The sequence below is a fragment of the Nyctereutes procyonoides genome, unplaced genomic scaffold (assembly GCF_905146905.1).
Source record: "Nyctereutes procyonoides isolate TBG_1078 unplaced genomic scaffold, NYPRO_anot_genome, whole genome shotgun sequence".
In the NCBI taxonomy this organism is placed as follows: Eukaryota; Metazoa; Chordata; class Mammalia; order Carnivora; family Canidae; genus Nyctereutes; species Nyctereutes procyonoides.
This window is the reverse complement of record NW_026575142.1, coordinates 14,840,469-14,862,849: the sequence shown is the minus strand read 5'-3', so window position 1 is coordinate 14,862,849 and position 22,381 is coordinate 14,840,469. Positions and strand designations below refer to the sequence as shown.

Genomic DNA, 22,381 nt, shown 5'->3' with positions numbered 1-22,381 from the left:
CATGGGCTACAAAATGGATATTGTGTTAGCAGACATGAAAACAACATCAAAAAAAAAAAAGAAAAGAAAACAACATCAATCTTGTTGTATATCTCTATTAGAGCTTTTGGGTAGCCAGGTTCGTTGCCAGGGAGCAGTGATTTTTTTTAAAAGGAATCCTTTTTTCTGAGCAGTAGGTCTCAACAGTGGGCTTAAAATATTCTGTAAACTGTTGCAAACAGATGTGCTGTCATCTAGGTTTTATTGTTCCCTTAGAGCATAGGCAGAGTAAAACCAGCCTAAGGGCCTAGGATATTTGGAATGGTCAGTGAGCATTGGCTTCAATTTAGTCACCAGCTGCATTAGCTGCTAACAAGGGACTCAACCTGTCTTTTGAAGCTTCGAAGCCAAGCATCTCTCTTCTAGTCATGGAAGTCCTAGAAGGCATCTTCTCCAATAGAAGACTGTTTTGGAGTGCCTGGCTGGCTCAGTCAGAAGAGCATGTGACTCAGGGTACCTGGGTGTCTCAGTTAAGCATCTTCCTTTGGCTCAGGTCATGATCTGAGTCATGGGATCCAGTCCCGCATCGGGTTTCCTGCTCAACAGGGAGTCTGCTTCTCTCTCTCTCTCTCTCTCTCTCTCTCTCTCTCTCACTCCCCCTCGAACCTCTAAACCTCCCCATCACTCATTCTCAAATAAATAAAAAGAAAAGAAGAAGATGTGACTCAGTCTCAGGGTTATGGGTTTGAGCCCCACTTTGGGTGTAGAGATTACTTAAATGAATAAACTTATAAAAAAGAAGGCGGCTGTTTTGTCTACATTGAAAAGCTGTTGTTTAGTGTAGCCACTTTAATTATCTTAGCTAGACCTGGATAACTTGCAGCTTCTGGATCAACACTTGCTGTTTCACCTTGCACTTTTATGATATGGAGATAACCTCTTTAAACCTCATGAACCAACTTCTGCTAGCTTCAAACTTTTCTTCTGCAGCTTTCTTACCTCTCTCAGCCTTCAGAGAATTTAAGAAAGTTAGGACCTTGCTCTGGATTAGGCTTTGGCTTATGGGAATGCTGTGGCTGGTTTGATCTTCTATCTGGACCACTAAAACTTTGTCCATATCTGCAATAAGGCTGTTTTGCTTCCTTATTGTTTGTGTGTTCAGTGGAGTAACACTTTGAATTTCCTTCAAGAACTTTGCATTCACAACGTTGCCTACTTTTTGGCTTATCTCAGTTTTTTTTTTTTTAAGATTTTTATTTATTCATGAGAGGAGAGAGAAAGAGAGAGAGAGGGCAGAGACCCAGGCAGAGGGAGAAACAGGCTCCATGCAGGGATCCTGATGTGGATCCGGGGTCTCCAGGCCTTGGGCTGAAGGCGGTGCTAAACCGCTGAGCCACCCAGGCTGCCCTTATCTCAGCTTTTGATATGCCTTCTCACTGAGCTTAATCATTTCTAGCTTTGATTTAAAGTGTGAGATGCATAATTCTTCCTTTCATTTGAACACTTAGAGACCATTGTAGAGTTTATTTCAATATTGGTCTATTTTTTTTTTAATGTTGGCCTAATTTGAGTATTGTTGTGTCTCAAGGAATAGGGAACGCTAAAGGAGATGGGGAACACCTGGTCGGGGTACAGTCAGAACACACACAACATTAAGTTCATCATCATCTATGATTCATTTTGTGCCCCAAAACAATTACAATAGTAACATCAAAGATCACTGATCATAGATCACCACCACAAATATAATAGTAATGAAAAAGTTTGAAATATTGCAAGAATTACCAAAATGAGACAGACATGAAGTGAACAAATACTGCTGGAAAAATGGTGCCAATAGACTTGGCTTGACACAGGATTGCCACAAACCATCAATTTGTAACAAAACAAAAACAAAAACCAACAATATCTGAAGCATAATAAAATGAGGTGTGCTCATATTAAAATGAGGTATGCGGGGATCCCTGGGTGGCTCAGGAGTTTAGCACCTGCCTTTGCCCCGGGGCGTGGTCCTGGAGTCCCGGGATCCGTCCACATCAGGCTCCCTGCATGGAGCCTGCTTCTCCCTCTGCCTATGTCTCTGCCTCTCTCTCTCTCTTTCTGTGTTTCTCATGAATAAATAAATAAAATCTTTAAAAAAATAAAATAAAATGAGGTATGCCCGTATGAAAACTTTTAGTGAAGTAAAATAATTTATTGAATTATGCATCTCTGATAATTATTTGACGTTTTATGTAGGCAGATGTAGCACATGAGAGATGATGAATTCTAAGTGTAAGCAGTAGTAAACTCATGCCAAATAGGAATTTCTCTAGTTCATAATAGCAAGTATTTTTTACTCTTAAAGAATGGTAATGATTTGATTTATTTTATATTAATAATCCTCACCTGTAAACAAGTTCGTCTATCTGAAACATAACTGAAAACTGGTTATTACTCTTTAGTTTCTTAATTTACAGCTGAGTATTACCATCCTTGCACTAAAGTCCATACACAGATCATAAATTCTTCAGTGCTTGTTTGAACTGTATTTATAGTAACATACATTTAAATAAGTTCAGTTATCCAATATTCTATCCCACTGAGAAAAACAAGAAAACTTGAGGGTTACCCATCCCCTTACTTTAGGTTGATAGTCCCAATGTTTAGGGTAGGAAATCTACCACAAACTTTAAGAAAGTCTAGAAATGAGTTAAGTGTCCAGTGGGCATGGGAGGAGTGCTTATGATTTCCTTGTTGAATGGATGCAGATGATTTTTTTCAATTTGTTGTTCCAGTCTGATACTATGTACTTTGTTGAGATATTACAGCATTCTTAGATGCAAAGTTATATTTAAAAATAAAGAAAAATTGCTTAATGAGTATGATTTAGAATTTTTTTAGGTCTTTAAAATGTATGCCTAAAGGGGAAAGTTTGGAGTATAAAATTTACAGGTTTACTTTCACATTTTATGAAAAGAAATTATAATTTTGATTGTCACTGTTATTACTTGAGGTGTGAAATAGTTTGATAGCAAATTCTGTGCTGCCTTTATTTGAGGAATCAAGGTTACCTGCCAACCTAAACACGCTCTTCCACTAAGAAATTATTTAGGTAGCTATTAGAAGTACTTGTACCTTACCTTTAAAAGTTTTTAAACATTGATAATCCATTTGTATCAGTACCAAAAGGGGGGAAATAACCTATATTAAGTACAGTCTTTTTTTTAAGCACAAAAAGAAATTCCATACCTAATACAGAAGTAAGTTTCATGTGTTCAAAAAAAAAAAAAAGATAAATTTGAACGATTTGGCTAAAAAAAGAAAAATTGGTATAGCTGCTTGGTTTTAGCATTAAAGCTTTTATATTGTTTCATGGGAATATTTTAATTTTTAATTGGTTTACAAATATAAAGTTTAGAACAATTGTTAATATCCCTGCATTTGGAATCTGGAAACTCAGTTTTGAGGGGTTTTTTTAGAAATTGTGTAACTGTTGACAACTCATTAACACCTGGGTATTAGATTTCCCTTCCATGAAATGAAAGTGCCTCCATAGTTAGGAACTGAACAGAAAGAAGTACAATACAGTGGTGCATGTTTTAAAAGATATCTTTTGACAAGTCTTTGGAATTAATATGCTTCCACACTATTATTATTTTAAAATTCTTACAAAAGAACCATATCTCTGTACTTCACAAAAGTGACAACTAGTTCACCCAAAGGAAATTAAGGAGCCCTCAGAGGTGGTGGCATTTTTGAGATTATATTGGTAAGCCCTCTAGGAACATGTTAAAGCCAGGCAAGAAGAAAGATTATTTTATGGAAGTAATAAACTCATATTCAGGCATTTATGTTAACATAAATAAGTTTAAAATAATGCCATCTTTAATTTGTCTTCATTAATTAAAAATTATGAACTGCCCTAATCTATGAAGGAATTAAGTTTTTGGTTTTGGGGGGAAAAATTATTCTAAAGCTTATAGAATACTATTCCAGTCTTAAGGAGTCCTTCCTTCCTTCCCCTTCCCTTCCTTTTCTTTCTTTTTTTAAAGTGTTTTTTAAATACATTGTTTAAAAGATTAATTTGTAATATAAATACAGTGGAATATATAGTTTAAAGAATATTAAAGGTCAGTAAATAACCTCAAATTAGTTATTTTAAAAATCAAATAAAAAAATCATATCTTATGTGTTCATGAGGAGCTTATATAGTTTTTTTCCATAAAGCTATTTATAGGTATTTTTATTCCTGTGTATTTTATTATTTTAAAGACTTTATTTATTAGGGAGAGCAAGCAAGCTTGAGAGCACTGAGCATGGGGGGGGGGCGGGTAGTGTCAAGAGGTAGGGGAAAAGCAGACTCCCAGCTGAGCAAGGAGCCTGACACTGAGTTCCATCCCAGGACCTTGGGATCATGACCTAAGCCCAAGGCAGCCTCTTGACCAGCTGAGCCACCCAAGCACCCTTATTCCTAGGTATTTTAGAGCTCTTAAATTAATTCATAGATTTTCTTTTTCTTTTTTAAGATTTTATTTATTTGAGAGAACACAAGCAGGGGGAAGGACAAAAGGAGGGAGAGGAACAAGCAGACCCCTTCCCCACTGCTGAGCCCAGAGCCCAAAAAGGGGCTTCATCTCAGGACCCTAGGATCATGACTTGAGCTGAAGTCAGATGTTTAACTGACTGAGCCAACCAGGCACTGCTAATTCATAGATTTTCCTTTGTGCCAAAAAAAATTACAATAGTGATTAGTTCTGACATCCAATGAAGAAATTGAAGGTGGAGAAGGAGATAAATTGGAATGTAAGCTTTCAGATTTAAAAACAGCATAATAGGCACACCTGGGTGGCTCAGCAATTGAACGTCTACCTTTGGCTCAGGTCATGATCCTAGGGTCCTGGGATCTAGTCCCACATCAGGCTCCCCACAGGGAGCCTGCTTCTCCCTCTGTCTTTGTCTCTGCCTCTCTCTGGGTCTCTCATGAATAATGAATAAAATCTTAAAAAAAAGATTTTTTTTAAGGGGATCCTTGGGTGGCTCAGCAGTTTAGCGCCTGTCTTCAGCCCAGGGCATGATCCTGGAGTCCTGGGATCGAGTCCTGTGTCAGGGCTCCATGCCCTCAGCCTATGTCTCTGCCTCTCTGTGTGTCTTTCATGAGTAAATAACATCTTTAAAAAATATATATATTACATAATATACAATAAATTTGAAAGATTAGTTATATAATATAATAGGGGATCCTTGGGTGGCTCAGCAGTTTAGCGCCTGTCTTCAGCCCAGGGCATGATCCTGGAGTCCTGGGATCGAGTCCTGTGTCAGGGCTCCATGCCCTCAGCCTATGTCTCTGCCTCTCTGTGTGTCTTTCATGAGTAAATAACATCTTTAAAAAATATATATATTACATAATATACAATAAATTTGAAAGATTAGTTATATAATATATAATAAATATATATTAAAGAAATGTTTGAGTATCTGTACTGGTTCTTTATTATACTTTGGAGAGGGGGCTGTTGATACAAATTCCAAGTCTTCTAGTTCACTCCACTTAGAGGGTTTGTAAGTCCATGGTTAACATTATATCTAGGCTTCTTTAAGGAAAAAATTGTGTGGGACAAATTTGGGCATATTCCTACTGTTATTTCTAACAGTGGGAGGAGACTTAAAATTCAAAGATTATAAAGAAATATATCTTTTTTCTTAATCTAACCAATAATTGTGTTTCTTAGAAAAAGCAGAGAGATCTTGCTAAAATGAGAAAATGTCTCAGACCAGAAGAACTGACAAACCAGATGAACCAAATAGAAATAAGCATGCAACATGAACAGCTGGAAGAAAGCTTTCAGGAACTTGTGGAAGATTACCGACGTGTTATTGAACGCCTTGCTCAAGAATAAGCAGGAAGTTTGCTCAAGAATAAGCAGGAAGGAACGCCTTGCTCTGTACAGGAAGTTTGCAAATTTCTGTACATTGTGTTGTGGAAAATCTAATGATGACTTTAATTTTAAAATCTTGTAACATTTACTTACATTAAAAGTTATCTATCTTATCCTTAGTTGAATATTTTCTTTTGGAGAGATTGTATATTTTAAAATACTGTTTAGAGTCTATGAGCATAAATTACATTTAAAAAAATATATAGCTTCTGAAATACCACTGCAGTTGCTTCCCTTCTTAACAGTATAATAAATGCTTAGTTGTGATATGCTAATGTGTGATGATATGATTCTTAAATACTTAGTATAAACTTTTAGGTCTTGCTAAAAACCTTTAGGTTTTCACGTCACATAATATCCTCTATGTCCATTCATGTTGTCACAAATGGCTTTTAGGCTTTTATTATTCCTCCCATTTTTTGCTTCTAAGATTTTATATCTGGCACCTTTAAAACACTCCTCTTTAAGCTCTTCCTAGTAATCTTGTTTTTCCTGTGTGATTTCTCCAAACGAAATGTTCCTAGTATAGATTTGTTTTAAATAAACTCCCCTATTAACTATTTTTTGGAGAGGGGGTGGATGGATAAAGAAAGGAAATTAGATATAGCCTAAAGCCTAAATGTTTGGCATCACATATTAGTTGAAGATAATTTAGAAGTTAGCACAATTGGGGGCAGTACCTGGGTGGCTCAGTAGTTGAACACCTGCCTTTGACTTAGGTCATGATTCCAGAGTCCAGGGATCAAGTCTCGCATCAGGCTCCCTGTGGGCTGCCTGCTTCTCCCTCTGCCTGTGTCTCTGCCTCTCTCTGTGTCTCATGAATAAATAAAATCTTTTTTTAAAAAGTTAGCATAAACATTTATAAATAATGTTAAATAATAAATTAGTTTATAAAAATCAGTTTACACACCATTATGAAATGTATCTTGTATAAAATGAGGTATATATCTGTTGTGATTTGTTACAAGGTTCTGAAGATGTTGGAAGTCCAAACAGGAAAAAAACCCAGTGATGATAAATTGCTTACTATAGTCTTTTTTTTTTTAAGATTTTATTTATTTATTCATGAGAGACATACAGAAAGAGAGAGAGAGGCAGAGACACAGGCAGAGGGAGAAGCAGGCTCCATGCAGGGAGCCCCATGTGGGACTTGATCCCGGGACCCCAGGATCACGTGCTGAGCCGAAGGCAGACACCCAACCGCGGAGCCACCCAGGCGTCCTGAATTACTATAGTCTTAACTTTATTTTTATTAGAGTATAAATAAATTGCCTGATACGGAATCATTAAAAGTAAAGGCCTCATGTTTATAATGTGTGCCAGTAAGTGAGGCATTGTATAACATCAAAAATGGGATGTAAGTTGAATTTTATTTTTAAAATCTGGTTTGAAAAAAAAATAAAATCTGATTTGCTTGGTGCTTAAGGCAAAATCCCAACTTGGGTAAGTACTGTTTTATCCTTAGATCAGCTTCCCATCAGTAAAACCTGCCAAACATAGGAGAAGCAAAGTAGCTAGTACCCTCGACACAAAATAGCTGTGGCCAGCAGTATACCAAAAGCACTAAGCCATCGCCTTAGAATCAGGGTGTTGGAAAAGTTTTATTCCCACCTCAAAAGTTTATATATAGAGAGATAAAACTTGGATTTCTGAGAGTGTATATGTACCTTTGTTCAGCTAGAATGAAGTAGTTAAAATTCTTTCTGAAAATACATGAAAGCAATTTGCTTTTCATCTAAATTAGCTAACTTAAAAATTTATTAAAAATTCACATTCAAGGGGATCCCTGGGTGGTTCAGTGGTTTAGTGCCAACTTCGGCCCAGGGCGTGATCCTGGAGTTCCGGGTTCGGGTCCCATGTCAGGCTCCCTGCGTGGAGCCCGCTTCTCTCTCTGCCTGTGTCTCTGCCTCTCTGTGTGTCTCTCACGAATAAATAAATAAAATCTTTAAAAAAAAAGAGTCTGAGGCTTAACTGACTGAGCCACCCAGGCGCCCCCTCTAACTTGCTCTTTAAACTTGATATATCTCGGGGCACCTTGGTGATTCAGTCGGTTAAGTGTCTTGCTCTTGATTTGGGCTTAGGTCATGATTTCAGGCTCCTTGGATAGAGCCCTAAGTCAGGCTCCGAGCTTGGTGGGGAGTCGGCTTGAGATTCTCTCCTTCTGCCCCTTCCCCTACTTGTGCTCAAATAAATAAATAAATAAATAAATCTTTTTTTTTTAATTTTTTTTCTTTATTTATGATAGTCACACACACAGAGAGAGAGAGGCAGAGACATAGGCAGAGGGAGAAGCAGGCTCCATGCACCGGGAGCCCGATGTGGGATTCGATCCCGGGTCTCCAGGATTGCGCCCTGGGCCAAAGGCAGGCGCCAAACCACTGCGCCACCCAGGGATCCCAATAAATAAATCTTTTAAAAATAAAAAGAAACTTGATATATCTTGGAGATCATTAAAACTATTATTTAATGGCTGCACAGTATTCCATTGTATGGGTATACCATGAGTTACTTTACCAATCCCCTATGATTTAGGTTGTTTCCAATATTTTCCATTACAAACGGCACTGCAATGCATATTCCTACACACGTGCTATACATACATGTGCAAGTATATCCACACATTGGAGCCCTAGAAATCACATACTTTATTCTGATCTCATTCTTCTAGTGACTATACTACATTTACAACAAATTAACATGAACTAACGTTACAGAAGCTTGATACCGTACCAATGTGGAATAAATGATGCAGATAGGAGCATACTGGACTAATCCAACCATCCTCATTCACAGCTAGAAATATGAATTATCTTAAAATGATTTGAATGCTTAGGCATATGTACATGACTTTTTGTTTATTCCTTTAGTCTTGCTTAGCTCTTCTCAAACCTTATAATCCAGAAGAACTGCTGTATAGCAGGGTTTCTCAACCTCAGCACTACTGACATTTTGGGCCAGATCATTCTTTGTTGTGTGGGGCTGACCTATGTACTGTGAGCCGGTTAACAGCATCCCTGGCTTCTATCTACTAGATGCCATTAGCACTACCCTCATCTCCAGTTGTAACAACCAAAAGTGTTTAGACATTGCTATGGGTCCTCTGGGGGACAAAATCACCGTTGGTTGAGAACCACTGCTACATGGGATTGAATGCTCATCCATGTTAAGCACTATTTTTTATTATGTAACTAACATAGACATTGTACAAAAGTCAAAAATGAATAAGAGTATTTGATGAGAAGCTGCCCTCCCTTCCACTCAGTCACCCAATTCACTTCTCCAAAGGCAAGTACTTTTTTTACCAGTCTCTCTTGTGTCCCTCAGACTCTGCAAATATCTGTAATTTTTTGTTTCATCACAAATGCTGATATACCGTATGTAGTACTCAGAATGTTTTCCAGTCAAATTTAGCTCATTTGGGGGCATGTGGATGGCTAAGTCGGTTAAGTGTCTGCCTTTGGTTCAGGCCATGATTTCACAGTTGTGGGGTCAAGCCCTGCAAGGGGTTCCCTGCTCAAGGAGTCTTTGTCTCCCTCTCCCTCTGCCTCTCCCTGCTTGCATTCTCTCTCTCACTCTCTTTCAAATGAATAAAATCTTTTAAAAAATTTAACTCATTTTTATTAGTATATATTAGAACACATCAGTTTTAAATTTTTAAAAAGATGTTATTTATTTATTTGATAGAGGGGAAGAGAGCACAAGCAGGGGGAGCTGCAGAGGAAAAGGGAGAAGCAGACTCCCTGCTGAACAAGGAGCCCAATGTGGGCTGGGATCATGACCTGAGCTGCAAGGCAGCTGCTTAACTGACTGAGCCACCCAGGTGCCCCAGAACATTTCAATTCTAAACACTGTGATTAAACAGCTGTTTGAGGGACACCTGGGAGGCTCAGTGGTTGAGCGTCTGCCTTCAGCCCAGGGCCTGATCCTGGAGTCCTAGGATCAGTCCCAGTCAGGCTCCCTGCAGGGAGCCTGCTTCTCCCTCTGCCTTTGTCTCTGCCTCTGTGTCTCTCACAAATAAATAAATAAAATTTCTTAAAAAAAAAAAAAAAACCAACAACATCTGTTTGATATTCCATAGTTTGATTTCAATGTATTTATTAACCCAATCCTATATTAACAGACATTTAGGTTGTTTCCCAGCCTCTGCTGTTACAGGCAGTGCTGCAGGGAATATTCTTGTGTATACCCCAATTGTACATGTGGGAGTGTGTATACATGATGGTGATGGAATCAGTGAGCAAAAGGGTATAGACATTTTACATCTTGGTAGGTTTAATACACAGTTGAGACAACAAAGAAATGTGAATACGGACTCTGTTTTAGGTGATATGGGATTTTGCATTTTTGTGATAACATTGTAATTATGTAGAAAATGTCATTATTCCTACGAGTTACATGCTGAAGTAGGTTTTAAAGATTTTTTTTTTGTTTTAAAGATTTTTATTTACTTATTTGAGAGAGTATGAGAGAGAGAGAGAGAGCGCGCAGAGGAAGAGAGAGAAGTAGGCTCCCTGTTGAGCAGGGAGCCTGATGTAGGGCTTAATCCCAAGATCCTGGGATCACCATCTGAGCGGAAGGCAGAAGCTTGACTGACTGAGCCACCAGGTGCCCCTAAATGTTGAAGTATTTAGGAACAGTCATAGTGTCTGCAACTTACATACACACATGCATACATAGACAAATATGTATATAAACAGAAACAGAAAGCAAATGTGCCAAAAAATTTTAAATTATTGAATCTCGATAGAGGTATATCCTCTAGATGTTACCATATATATATATAGTTATATATATGTTTACCATATGATTCTTCAACCTTTCTGTATTAGGTTTTCAAAATAAAAATTGGAAAGGAAAACTTATTGCATTCATGTAAAAAAAAAACCCAATACCATGAGAAAGGAACAAATAGTAAGAAGAGCTCTTGGAAATTTAAAATAAATACTCTAATTCAAGCAGCAGAAATGTGGGGCATAAAGTTGAAGAAATTTCCTAGAACACTGAAAAGAGAAAACATGAGAGAAAAGATAAATCAATGTGGGAAATCCGATAGCTTATTTTCATTCCAGAGAGGAAAAGAAAGCAGAACATTATCAAAGAAAGAGGACAGTTCCTCAGAGCTAAAGAACTGAATCTTCAAATTAGCAGCTCACTGAAGGTTGAATAGGCTTAAACCATCATCACTAACGTTTACTGAGCACTTACTATCTGCTAAGCACTCGAATGGGTCCTGTCAGTTCTCACAACAACCCTCAGAGACACATGGTACTCTCCTCAGGTGAGGCCTGGGGAGGTATGTTGTCTGAGGTCACACAGAAAGAGGCAGAGCTAGGACTTCAGTGCAGGCAGTCTAATTTACTCAGGTTCTTAACCACTACACCACTTACCTAAAAAGACCCACACAGACTAAATTATTAAATTTCAAAACACTGAGCATAAAAATAAAAATCCTAAATGCTTTTAGAGGGCAAAACAGAGGTCACGTGGGGGAGGTGGGAGCATTTAAATAGCATCAGACTTCTCATCAAGCATACTCCATGCTAAAAAGACAACGGAACAATGTCTTCAAAGCATAGAATCCTATATCCAAACTATCAGTCAAATGATGCTTTTGGAACTCTAAGCAACTAGAAAACTTATGTCACACACTTTGTGATGAAGTTCCTTATAGGTCTATTTCAGCAGTATGAAAGTGAAATCAAAGAGCATGTTAAGACATGGAATATAAGAAATGGTAAAACTAATCTGATTCCAATAAAAGGAAATCTGAGCATAGCAACTGAATAACATACCTAAGAAAGTGGTCCAAATTATAATAGGAAATTATGAACTCAAGAAAAAAAAAAAACAACGTATAAGAAAGTCAGAGTCCAAACATCATAAACTGTAGTTGGCATGGCTTTGAGCAGTAACTAGAAACAAATTGCTTGAGTTCAGTTGGACTGGGAAAGGGTAGGATGGGAGACTATCCCTTTTCAGTGTAAACCCTTGTTATAATTGCATGTTTTTAAAAACTATGCGTCATGCTGATAACAAAATTTTATTTAAATACCATCACTATATTGTTCAGCATCTAATGTTGAATGTATATAATTCATATAAACTATAGCTGTAAAACATGTAAATTTTATTTTTTTTAAAGATTTTATTTATTCAAGATAGAGAATAAGAGCACGAGCTGGGGTGGGGGGCAAAGGGCGAGGGAGAAGCAGGCTCCCCACTGAGCAAGGAATCCAACATAGGGGATTTGATCCCAGGATCCTGGGATCATGACTCGAGCCAAAGGCAGATGCTTAACCAACTGAGCCACCCAGGTCCCCCCAAAACATGTAAATTTTAAAAATAAGTTTGCGTGAAGCAGACAAATGGCATTTTTAAACAGTGAGACTGTGCTCAGCCTGAATTCCACAACAGGACTTGCCAAAAAAAAAGATAATGAAGAGCTTTCTTTAATAAAACAAACAAACAAACAAACTACTAAAAAACACAATATGCAATCCTTTTCTTTGGAAACTGATTCTCAAAGGGACTACAGTACTAAAAGCAACTGTCCCTATCCCTGACACCCTGGTGCTATGAATCAACAGACGCTACATAGAAAACCAAAGCTTTGAAATTTTTTGTGTCATAATTTGGGGGGGGCTTTCCATTAACCCTGTGGAGAAATATAATGCAATAAAAGTGTAATGCCATCTCATGAATATCTGAAGAGTGTAAGATGCTTATTAATATCTTGTAAAAAATATTTTTTTAAGATCTCCCTTGTTATAAAGTACACAGGCTGGAAAAGGGTTGCATCTTCTCTCCTACGACCTCTCCGGGCCTCACTCTCTTGATCTCCAAATTGGAAGGGTAGAGTTAGAGCTGTTTCAGGTGGTCTTTGCAGCCCTTTCCAGTTCTTCAACTGTATTCTCTCTCTTCAAACTTAATAAAAGGCCAGTTGGAAAGTGTGCTTTGGCTAGACGCTCATGTGGTTCACCTGGACAGTTCTTTAGATTTTTAATTAAAATAATTTTGGCAGGTGAATCTGTGTAGAAGTCTTGGGCTGTACAGTTTGTTTGCCTGCTCTCTGAATCCCCCTTTGTGCAGGCCGTGGGGCCACCACAGTGAGGCTTGTTTGCTGTCTGTTCCTACAGCAGCTGCTGCTTTTCTTTCTTTATCCTTTATCAAGCAAAAGAAAATGCAGTGATGTTTGTGTGTGCTTCAGAGGAGGGAAATGCTCTCCAGACAGGTTATTCTCTGGGTTAAAGTGGATGGGGTGAGCACAGAGGAGCTAGCTCAATGGGAAGAGAGGTCGAGGCAGCATCTGCCCTCCTGTTTGTTTCGACAGTTTCAGTCTTGCGTATAGAATGTGTTGAGTGAGAGGCGAGCAGAAGTTAAGAGATGCACTACTGCTTCGTTCGTCAGCCAGTTTGGGGAGTGGAGGCGGAGAGTAGGAGGGGAGAAGGGGACATACAGCCAGTCTTCTTTTTCTATTATTAAACCCCTTGCAATTTCATCATCTCCACTTCGCAGCTTCTTACTGCTGTGTACCCTGCATAACCGTTAACTGACCAAGAAGTACTGTTTCCCACTTCTGGTAGGAAACATCAAAATTCCAAATACTTTCCAGCCGTGACATTGATGGTCAAACCGCTCTATGAATTGGTTTCACACAATCCTACAGGACCATATAATTTTTGCTCAAGCACACTAAGCATGAAACAGCAAACAGAACCAGAAAGCCAGTAAAAGAATATACAAAGATGGAAAGATCTGAGAAGGTAACCAGGAGTGAACCATCACTTTGGGAGGTAAAGGGAACAAAACAGTAAGTAATCTTAGAGAAGGGTGGAAACAGTGAAAGGGGAACAAGTGTGTGTGTGTGTGGGGGGGGGGGAGCAAAAGGAAGAGAGAATGCACAGTAGACTGCAATAAAGCCACAGGTACCGTGTGCGTTCCTGGGCTTCTGCATATGATTTGCCAGGTCTGCTGCCTTGGGCTCCATATAGATGTGTGACTGGTCACGGTAACAAGAGGTTCCTTCCCTCAGAAAGCCCAATGGTACGTGCATAGAAACAACATCTGGATGAATATATATCCACCTGTTAATACTGATCACCTAGAGGGAGTTTTTCTGGGTGACTTCTGCTTTCTATATTATACATCTGGGTCATTCTTTCTTTTTTTTTTTTTAAGATTTATTTATTCACGAAAGACACAGAGAGAGAGGCAGAGCCGCAGGCTGGGGGAGAAGCAGGCTCCCTCCGGGGAGCCTGATCTCAGGAGCCGGGGACCATGACCTGAGCTAAAGGCAGATGATCAACCGCTGAGCCACTCAGGGGCCCCAACATATTGGTGTTTCTAAGCATTTTTAAAAAGCACGTATTACATTCTGTGTAAACAGAAAAGACAAACCAAAACAGACTTTTAAAAAAAGTTCCAATGAGGAGATCAAGAGTGTTTTCCTTTCTCTTTCTTCTTTTACAAGTGTGGATTAGAGATGCTCAAGGAAGAATTATATCCCTCTCTCTCACCTTCATCTTTGCAGTAAGTGAAAGAGATTAAATAGGTTCTAATTTCCTGGAGACTTGTATAATTAGAGGTCAGCGATTTTCTCAGGTCTGGGCAGCCAGGGATAGCCAGAATCTGTAACCCCTTATACCTGGAGTTGTTCCTACGGGGCTTATCCTCTTAAAGGTATTTGCTCCTTCTTTATGGACATTCTTGTGAGCATGTTAGTCTCAGCTTTCTGATTCGTGTTTTTTATTTTTTTATTTTTTTTAAGATTCTAAGTAATCTCTACACCCAATATGGGGCTCGAACTCACAATCCCAAGATCAAGAGTTGCACACGCCACCAACTGAGCTGGCCACGCACTCCTCCAATTAGTTTCCTTTTTTTTTTTTTTTTTTTTAGGTCCAATTAGTTTCTTAAGAACAATAATATTTTATCTCTTTGGAGCCTAGAGTAGGCATTTAAGTATTTCTTCGTTGGCTGGTTGATTGCTAAATTTGAGTGTAAACTTTTTGCCTTTCTTCCTTACTCTGATGGAAATTCTTCATTCTCCTGAAGCATATTTTTTCAGGTGCTACTTTTCCAGGGATTACTAATAAGGAATAGATGGCAGTCACTGATGGTACACATTTCTTTTTATTTGGATTTCCTGCGGACAAATGCACACTTCTGCTTTAACCCAACTTCCTTCAGAGCCAATTCCAAGACATGAGGTCAAGGATGCCTTCTTTCCTCAAACCTGCACAGGCCCAAAGCCAAATCTGACCAAAGGAAGTATTGTCAGAAAACTCGGAGGCATCAGTGAGTGAGGTCTCTGACTATCCTCCTCCTCTTCCCTATAGCCTTCCCATGCCCTCCTTTCCCTTGGCTCTTGCCACCACTCCATGCTCCAATAATGAATAGGCTACTATGCTGAGGCATTATTTCTGCTTACAATCTTCCATAATATCTTTCAAGCCAAGAGGGTGAACCAACATGAAATTACTACTGGCTAGACTGAGCCTGAAAGCAACAACTCCCTTGGGGCCATGTTTCAGTCCTACCCTCCAGCCAAGTGAGCCCTGTCAGATTCCATTTTATTCTGTTTATCTTGACAGACTGTTCAGGAAGGTGCAGCAAGCTATTTGCTGAGCCCATCTGGATCAGGATTATAAATGATAGAGATTCCTGAAATATCTGAATGTCAGTGTAGGAGGGGCTCAGGTAAGACAATAGCGTTCTTAGAAGATGGTGGACTTAAAGTTTCATTTACATAGTGTCATTAGACAAATGAAAAATGAGAAGGATGGGAGGGTCACATACAACTAAAGCCCCACTCTCTTGTTCCCTGGTTCCTTCTTAGTTGGTACTGCTAGAGATAAAAAAAAAAAACAAACAAACAAAAACCAAAAAAAAAAAAAAAACAGGGCACAAGTAGCAAGGAGAAATCCTCTTGATTTCTCACAACTGCCTTAGATATGGTATTACTTTTCCTCAAAGCATCTGCACATTTTCTCAAAGGATACCCATAGATAACTCAGTAACATATCCATTGTCTCAAATGTTGAGATAGGAAATGACCTTCTGCCAGCAAGAGTGCCTTAGAAATTTTCTACCTGGGAGTGCCCGGTGGCTCAGTCAACTGAGAGTCTGGCTTGAGCTCAGGTCATCATCTCAGGGTCCTGGGTCCTGGGATGGAGCTGCCTCGGGCTCCCTACTCTCCTCCCTCTCTCTCTGTTTGCTCCCCCTGCTTGTGCTCTCTTGCTATCTCTCTGTCAAATAAATAAATAAAACCTTTAAAAAAAAAAGGAAAAGAAAGAAATTTTCCGCTTGAATGTATAATCATCTGAAGCTGGACCGTAACTTCACAGGGGTCCCATGAGCTGCTGAGACAGGTCCCTGTTGTATGTGCAGATATGCTTATGCAGGACTCCTAATTCCTGGGAAGAATGTTCATTTGACTTAAAAAAATGTGAATAAATAAAAGTATTTTCTCATACTAAAATCAGATAAGTCAGAGTGCAAGACTAGAAATACTCTTCTCAAGCCATGGAGTAAAATGCTAAGAAATGATCCTTTTTTAAAAAAAAAAAAAAGATTTTAAATTTATTTATTCATGAGAGATGCAGAGAGGGAAGCAGAGACACAGGCAGAGGGAGAAGCAGGCTCTATGCACCGGGAGCCAGACGTGGGATTCGATCCCGGGTCTCCAGGATCGTGCCCTGGGCCAAAGGCAGGCGCCAAACTGCTGCGCCACCCAGGGATCCCTAAGAAATGATCCTGATCTCAAATCAAAGGGCAAATTTTTCTGATTAATATGGCAAAATTGAGAAGGAAGGTCAAGAAGGGTAAACGAATGTGTCACAGGCTAGAAGATGGTCCTGGTGAAGCTGTGCAGGCTATTGGGCACCAGTTTCCCTTGGCAGGCCATAGACTCTGCTTTGTGCCCACTAGGAAATACTGCACTATTTCAGTTAGTTTTACAATGTGTTTGTATATTCTATAGATATGTAAGCATCTTAGCATAGTTTATATTTTTAAGTATCTTGCATTATAGGTAATCCTAATAAGTATTTATAAATCTAAGCTCGTAAAACAAGTTACAGGATGATGGTTTACAAAGCAAAATTTATTTTTAAAGAGATTTACTTCATGTTGCATGATCCCCTAGAACATTTAAAAAATGTGAATTTGAATTACGGATTCAAGACATACATTACAGAAACCAATATAATTTAAATTTTATTACAAACTATATGCAACTTTTGAAAAAGTTATATGGTATAAATCTATAATAAAATATCGTTAAGTAGAAGAAGGAAAAACTGACTTCAAAAATCTGAATATCAGAATTTATTTCTGATCTATTTCTTTTACAAAAGAAGATAAAAAGATTTTTAAAAATAGGACATGAACTTGGGTAAAATGTAAAAACTGATGTAAAAGACCTATAAAACAATAATTAATCACAATTAATAAAAATATTTAACCTTAAAGAGTGAATTTTTGGACACAGAAACTGAAGGTATTAAGAACTTATCCTTTATTTCTTGAACCCTGGTTTTGAAAAACTACTCAAACTTTTTTTTTTCTACTCAAACTTTTTATTCAAGAATCCCAAGTGCAAAATCTGAACATTGGTGGGAGTTCAAAATAGTAAAGTACCACAATATATAATTAACCTCTATTTCACAGGTGGGAAGATGGGAGTAGAAAAGTGAGTCAGTCAGTAGTGGTTACTCATCTAAACAGAAGCATTCTAATGCCCTGACTGTTCAGGATCAGAAAATGTTAGAATTTTAAGAGATCTCAGATGTTGGTGGTCTAGCCTTTTATCTTGTTGATCAGTATGCATTTATCTCATAAATTGATTTTTTGGAGAACACATACTGTCAACTTTTAATTCTTCTAATGTCAGAGGGATATAGTACGACATAAACCAAATCAGAGGTCGGTGGATGAGCTACATAACCTGTGCAAGTTCTTATCTTTGTCATTTCTAGCTTACCCTAGATAACCACATTCTATGCCAAACTTACTGGGCATTTCCTCACTGGAGTCCACTATGGCAGTGCCACCTGAGTCCACATAGTGTTTCCTTTTCCTTCTAGTTGCAGGGGAACAGAACAGATTTACCAAATTCAAAAACCCTCTCCCTGGAACTGATCTGAGTCTGAAAAAGGTGGAGCTTGAAGTAACCTGTGGGAGTACTCTTCATTCTCATCCTTGCACATCTTCCTTATCTCAGTGGAAAACAGTATTTCTCTTTATTTTTCAAGGTGACCCAAAAGCATCCAAAACTGGGCCTCCAAGAAGTATAGCATGTGTCCTCTAATGAACTGCCACAATTCATTATTTGAAAGTAAAAATACCAAAACTATGTAGTCACTAAAAAGCATGAGTTTGAACTAAGATTTGAGGTTTATAATGAGTGTAAAAAGTGAGTCCTAACAGTAAGTATGTGAGTCCACTTAAAATATTTCCGCATATTTGCCTGTAAAAGGCATGGAGTGATGCACGCAGTGGTTGACTGAAGAGTGGGATTACGGTGTGCAGAGAAGGTTAGGAAGGGGATTTGGGCTCTTCCCTTTATTCACTTCTGAACTGTCTGGATGTTTCACCACGTGTGTTCTTAAATGCTTACAAATTAATTAGGAAACGCCCACATCCACCAAGAATCCTTATCAATCTTTACTGCATTAAAAGTCTGGGAAACCGTTAAATTCTTGCTTTGACCGGGTTCCATGGAGAGTTCAATTCCTTCACCAGACATTCCTAAAATACCAGGTTCTTTGGCACCAGGCTACCGAGATCAGTAACACCTGCTCTATTTCGGGATGGAAACCTGCTCCAAAAGGCAGCTAAGAGGAAAAGTGAATTTGGTTAAGAATGGGCACCGTCATCACTTGGAACACAACAGCACCCTCACCGGCTCCTAACTGGCCTTCCCTGGGCTTCATCCCTCGGCAGCGCCACCGGCCGACGTCACCCTTTCATTCTTAAAAGTCGAATTTAGGATTAAGACTCCAGTTCACCCCGCTGAGCGGGAAGTGTCCTTGGGGGAAAGACAAGCCGCCCCCCCCCAACAGAACCCCGGGGTGGGGGGTGTATCCTCAATGGATTTTGCAGCTGTACACAGATTCCTGGAGTCTCTGCTGAGTAATGTAATTTCTGGGACAGCAAAGGGGCAGCTGATGACTTTGAACCGAATTTTACCTTTCAACTCAATCCAGGGAAATGGCAACAGAGTGGCCGACGACGCAAAGTGCTAGATTGTGCTTTATTTATTTATTTATTTATTTATTTTTAATTTTTTCCTCCCAACTTCACGTTTCCATGCACCAGAATGTTGATGCTACAAATATGAGACGCCACGCTTACCTGACAGGCTTCTTCCATCCCACCTGGGAGCGGGGGCTCTGGGCGAGCGCGCGAACGGTGGCCGGAGCCCGCCTCTCGCGGCCGGAGCGGGCTCGGCGGGCCGCGCTTCCCCTGCTGGCCCCCGGCGCCGGAGCCGCTTCGCTGCCGGGGCTCCCGCAGTCAGCCCCCCGCGCGCACGCGCGCTCCCCCGGGGCGGCCCCGGCGCCTCCAGGTTCCCGCAGGGCTGCGACTGGACAGTTCCAGCGGGCGGGGCGGGGCGGAGCGGGGCGGGGCGGGAGGGCTCGGCGGCCACGTGACCCGCGCCAACATGGCGGCGCCCAGCGGCGTCCACCTGCTCGTCCGCCGAGGTAAGCGCCTGGAGAACGGCTCCCGCGGGGCTTTGCACCGTGGCTCCCTCGCTCGCTGAGCGCCCGGGTTCAGAAGGGTTGCACACCCGCGCTCAAACACTTCGGCGCACACACGAATGTACTTTCAGTTCCACCGACACGTGCAGACCCACAGGCTGACACCTAGACACGCCGCAGGAAGAGACCCGTTATTCACTCGTCATTCACTCGTCACTGCGGGGCATCTGTTCTCAGTCACTCCTTGCGATGTACGGGACATTGAGGTTTTTCTTTTTTTTTAAGATTTTGTTTATGCATGAGAGACACACACATAGAGAGAGAGAGAGAGGCAGAGACACAGGCAGAGGGAGACGCAGACTCCACGCAGGGAGCCCGACGTGGGACTCGATTTCGGGTCTCCGGGGTCACGCCCTGGGCTAAAGGCGGGCGCTCGACCGCCGAGCCCCCCCGCCCCGGGCTGCCCTGAGGTTTTTCTTACCCCTGGTCAGTTGTATGATTAGTGTAGCAAACTTGACTATTTTGGCTGCGGAGCGGCGAACCGACGGTAACTCTGAAAGGCGCCCGGATGCCGGGTTGCCTCAGAGAAAGCAGTTGGCGTCGGTTGTATCGATCGGCTTGAGACGACTCGTCTTTTGGGAAACTTGCAACATGTGATTATTCTGTTGCCGTGACTTGAGAAGGGGAGAAATCATGCCTGGGTAGCTCTCTGTAGGTGTTACACCCTTGCGTGAGGGGTGAGATTTTAGGAAATGTGCAAACACTTGTGCTGGTAAATTAGGGAAACCGTTCTTGGATTTGAACTAGTTTCCGAATCTTGGTTAGAACGAACTAGGAAGTTGTTTCAAGGGTTGGGAAAGAGGGACTGATAGATACACATTGGGGGACTGCTTAGGTATCAGGCATGTAGGAACAGCAGTCCTGTGGGGTAAATAGTTCATAGTAAACAGCTACCGTTTATGAAGTGCTTTTTAAGCCCATGATACTGTCAGTACCTTTTCTATGCTAGCTACCTTTTATTTTTTATTTATTTTTAATTAATTAATTAATTAATTTTGCTAGCTACCTTTAAAAAACCCAATGAGTCAATGCTTCCTTGGGCAGCACCTATACTATAATTGGAACTGTACAGAGGTTAGCATGGCTCCTGTGCAAGGATGATATGCAAATTCGTACAGTATTCCATATTTTTTGGAGTTAAATTTTTTAAACTATAAATTAATAAAGGAGCACTGTACTGTGAAGAGTAAATTAAAGAAAGCCAATGAGTTAGGCATTACTCCCTGTTTGCAGACCAGAAAAGTGAGACAGAGAGGTGAAATAATATGATTAAGACCGCACAGATTGTAAGAGGAAGGTGATGTAAGCAGTATTTTGGACTGGTTGGATGTTAGAGTGTAAGTCAACATGAGACTGCAGTCTTGTGAAAAGAGCCCCAATTTACATCTCTTAAGATCTGGGCTCCAGGCCAAGCTCTGTTTACTAATCAAGTTACTTTTCTGTTTCCTCTTTTGGCAAGAAATAATGGTATTTAGACTTTTTTGTGTACAGGTAATGGTGAAGAGGATCTGGGGAGATAGTCAAAGTGGAGGAGGAACCAAAACACACATGCGTATTTTGTGTACATACACACACACATAATCCCCACAGGTTACAAAAATAACATTGATTTTTTTTTTTTGGTCACTTATGATTTTGACAAATGTTGATTCAGTCTTCATCTTGGGAAGGACTGCTGTAGGGAAGCCAGATTGGGTTATTGGTTCCTATAACCCTTTCCACTATATCCCACAGTGCTACAACAACCAAAAGAGGAGTTTTCTGATTAGGAAAGGGAGAGAAGGGATCCCTGGGTGGCGCAGCGGTTTGGCGCCTGCCTTTGGCCCAGGGCGCGATCCTCGAGACCTGGGATCGAGTCCCACATCGGGCTCCCGGTGCATGGAGCCTGCTTCTCCCTCTGCCTGTTTCTCTGCCTCTCTCTCTCTCTGTGTGACTATCATAAATAAATTAAAAAATTTAAAAAAAAAAAGGGAGGGATCCCTGGGTGGCGCAGCGGTTTGGCGCCTGCCTTTGGCCCTGGGCGCGATCCTGGAGACCCGGGATCGAATCCCACGTCGGGCTCCCAGTGCATGGAGCCTGCTTCTCCCTCTGCCTGTGTCTCTGCCTCTCTCTCTCTCTGTATGACTATCGTAAATAAATAAAAAAAAAAAAAGGGAAAGGGAGAGAAAAATGTGTCATCCGGAAGAGATTTAGTGACCAGGAAAGGTTGCCCTTATGGACTATCTATACGTAGTTTTAAGTTGCAGACTGGTTGTCCTACCACCTGCTCCCCCAGAATGGAAAATGGAGAGTAAATTCTTGAAGGTTCCTCTCTTCTCTCTTCCTCTTTTTCACACACTTAAATTGATGTAAATCAATTCACTATAAGTCTTTCTGTGTCAGGGTTTATCATCAGCATCTGTATGAATTTTTCCTTCCTGGAAAATAGGAAGAAGATATTTTTTAACCTCCTAAGAAGGGCATGAGGTTTTTTTCATGAATCTCCAGCTTACTGTAGCTTTGGTCACTGTATACCCTACATACAGTACTTACAAACCTTCTCTTTTTTTTTAAAGAAAGATTTTATTTATTTATTCATGAGACACACACACACACACACACACACAGAGGCAGAGACACAGGCAGAGGGAAAAGCAGGCTCCATGCAGGGAGCCCGACGTGGAACTCGATCCTGGGACTCCACGCCCTGGGCCAAAGGCAGGTGCTAAACCACTGAGCCACCCA

The 22,381-nt window shown here is 40.4% G+C and overlaps 3 protein-coding genes and 1 non-coding gene across 5 annotated transcripts in view; 3 read left to right on the top strand and 1 right to left on the bottom strand.

Annotated features, from left to right (window-relative positions):
- Positions 1–6,168, top strand: part of HAT1 (histone acetyltransferase 1) — a 61,438-nt gene extending 55,270 nt beyond the window's left edge. Inside the window, exon 11 of the mRNA XM_055307974.1 lies at positions 5,691–6,168. Within this exon, the coding sequence (XP_055163949.1) occupies positions 5,691–5,858 (168 nt within the window). The 3' untranslated portion in view covers positions 5,859–6,168. The remainder of the gene's footprint in view (positions 1–5,690) is intronic.
- Positions 1–19,286, bottom strand: part of SLC25A12 (solute carrier family 25 member 12) — a 195,311-nt gene extending 176,025 nt beyond the window's left edge. Inside the window, exon 1 of the mRNA XM_055307971.1 lies at positions 19,254–19,286. Coding sequence (XP_055163946.1) covers positions 19,254–19,271 — 18 coding nt within the window. The 5' untranslated portion in view covers positions 19,272–19,286. The remainder of the gene's footprint in view (positions 1–19,253) is intronic.
- A 259-nt stretch (positions 19,287–19,545) lies between these two features.
- METAP1D (methionyl aminopeptidase type 1D, mitochondrial) overlaps positions 19,546–22,381 on the top strand; it is an 87,868-nt gene continuing 85,032 nt past the window's right edge. Inside the window, exon 1 of one of the 2 annotated variants that reach the window (XM_055308161.1) lies at positions 19,546–19,600. In XM_055308161.1, the coding sequence (XP_055164136.1) occupies positions 19,561–19,600 (40 nt within the window). In that variant the 5' untranslated portion in view covers positions 19,546–19,560. The remainder of the gene's footprint in view (positions 19,601–22,381) is intronic. The other variant, XM_055308160.1, reaches the window with a different exon arrangement.
- Positions 20,686–20,789, top strand: LOC129499005 (U6 spliceosomal RNA). The gene has a single exon (XR_008662273.1). It is a non-coding gene; the product is annotated as a U6 spliceosomal RNA (small nuclear RNA).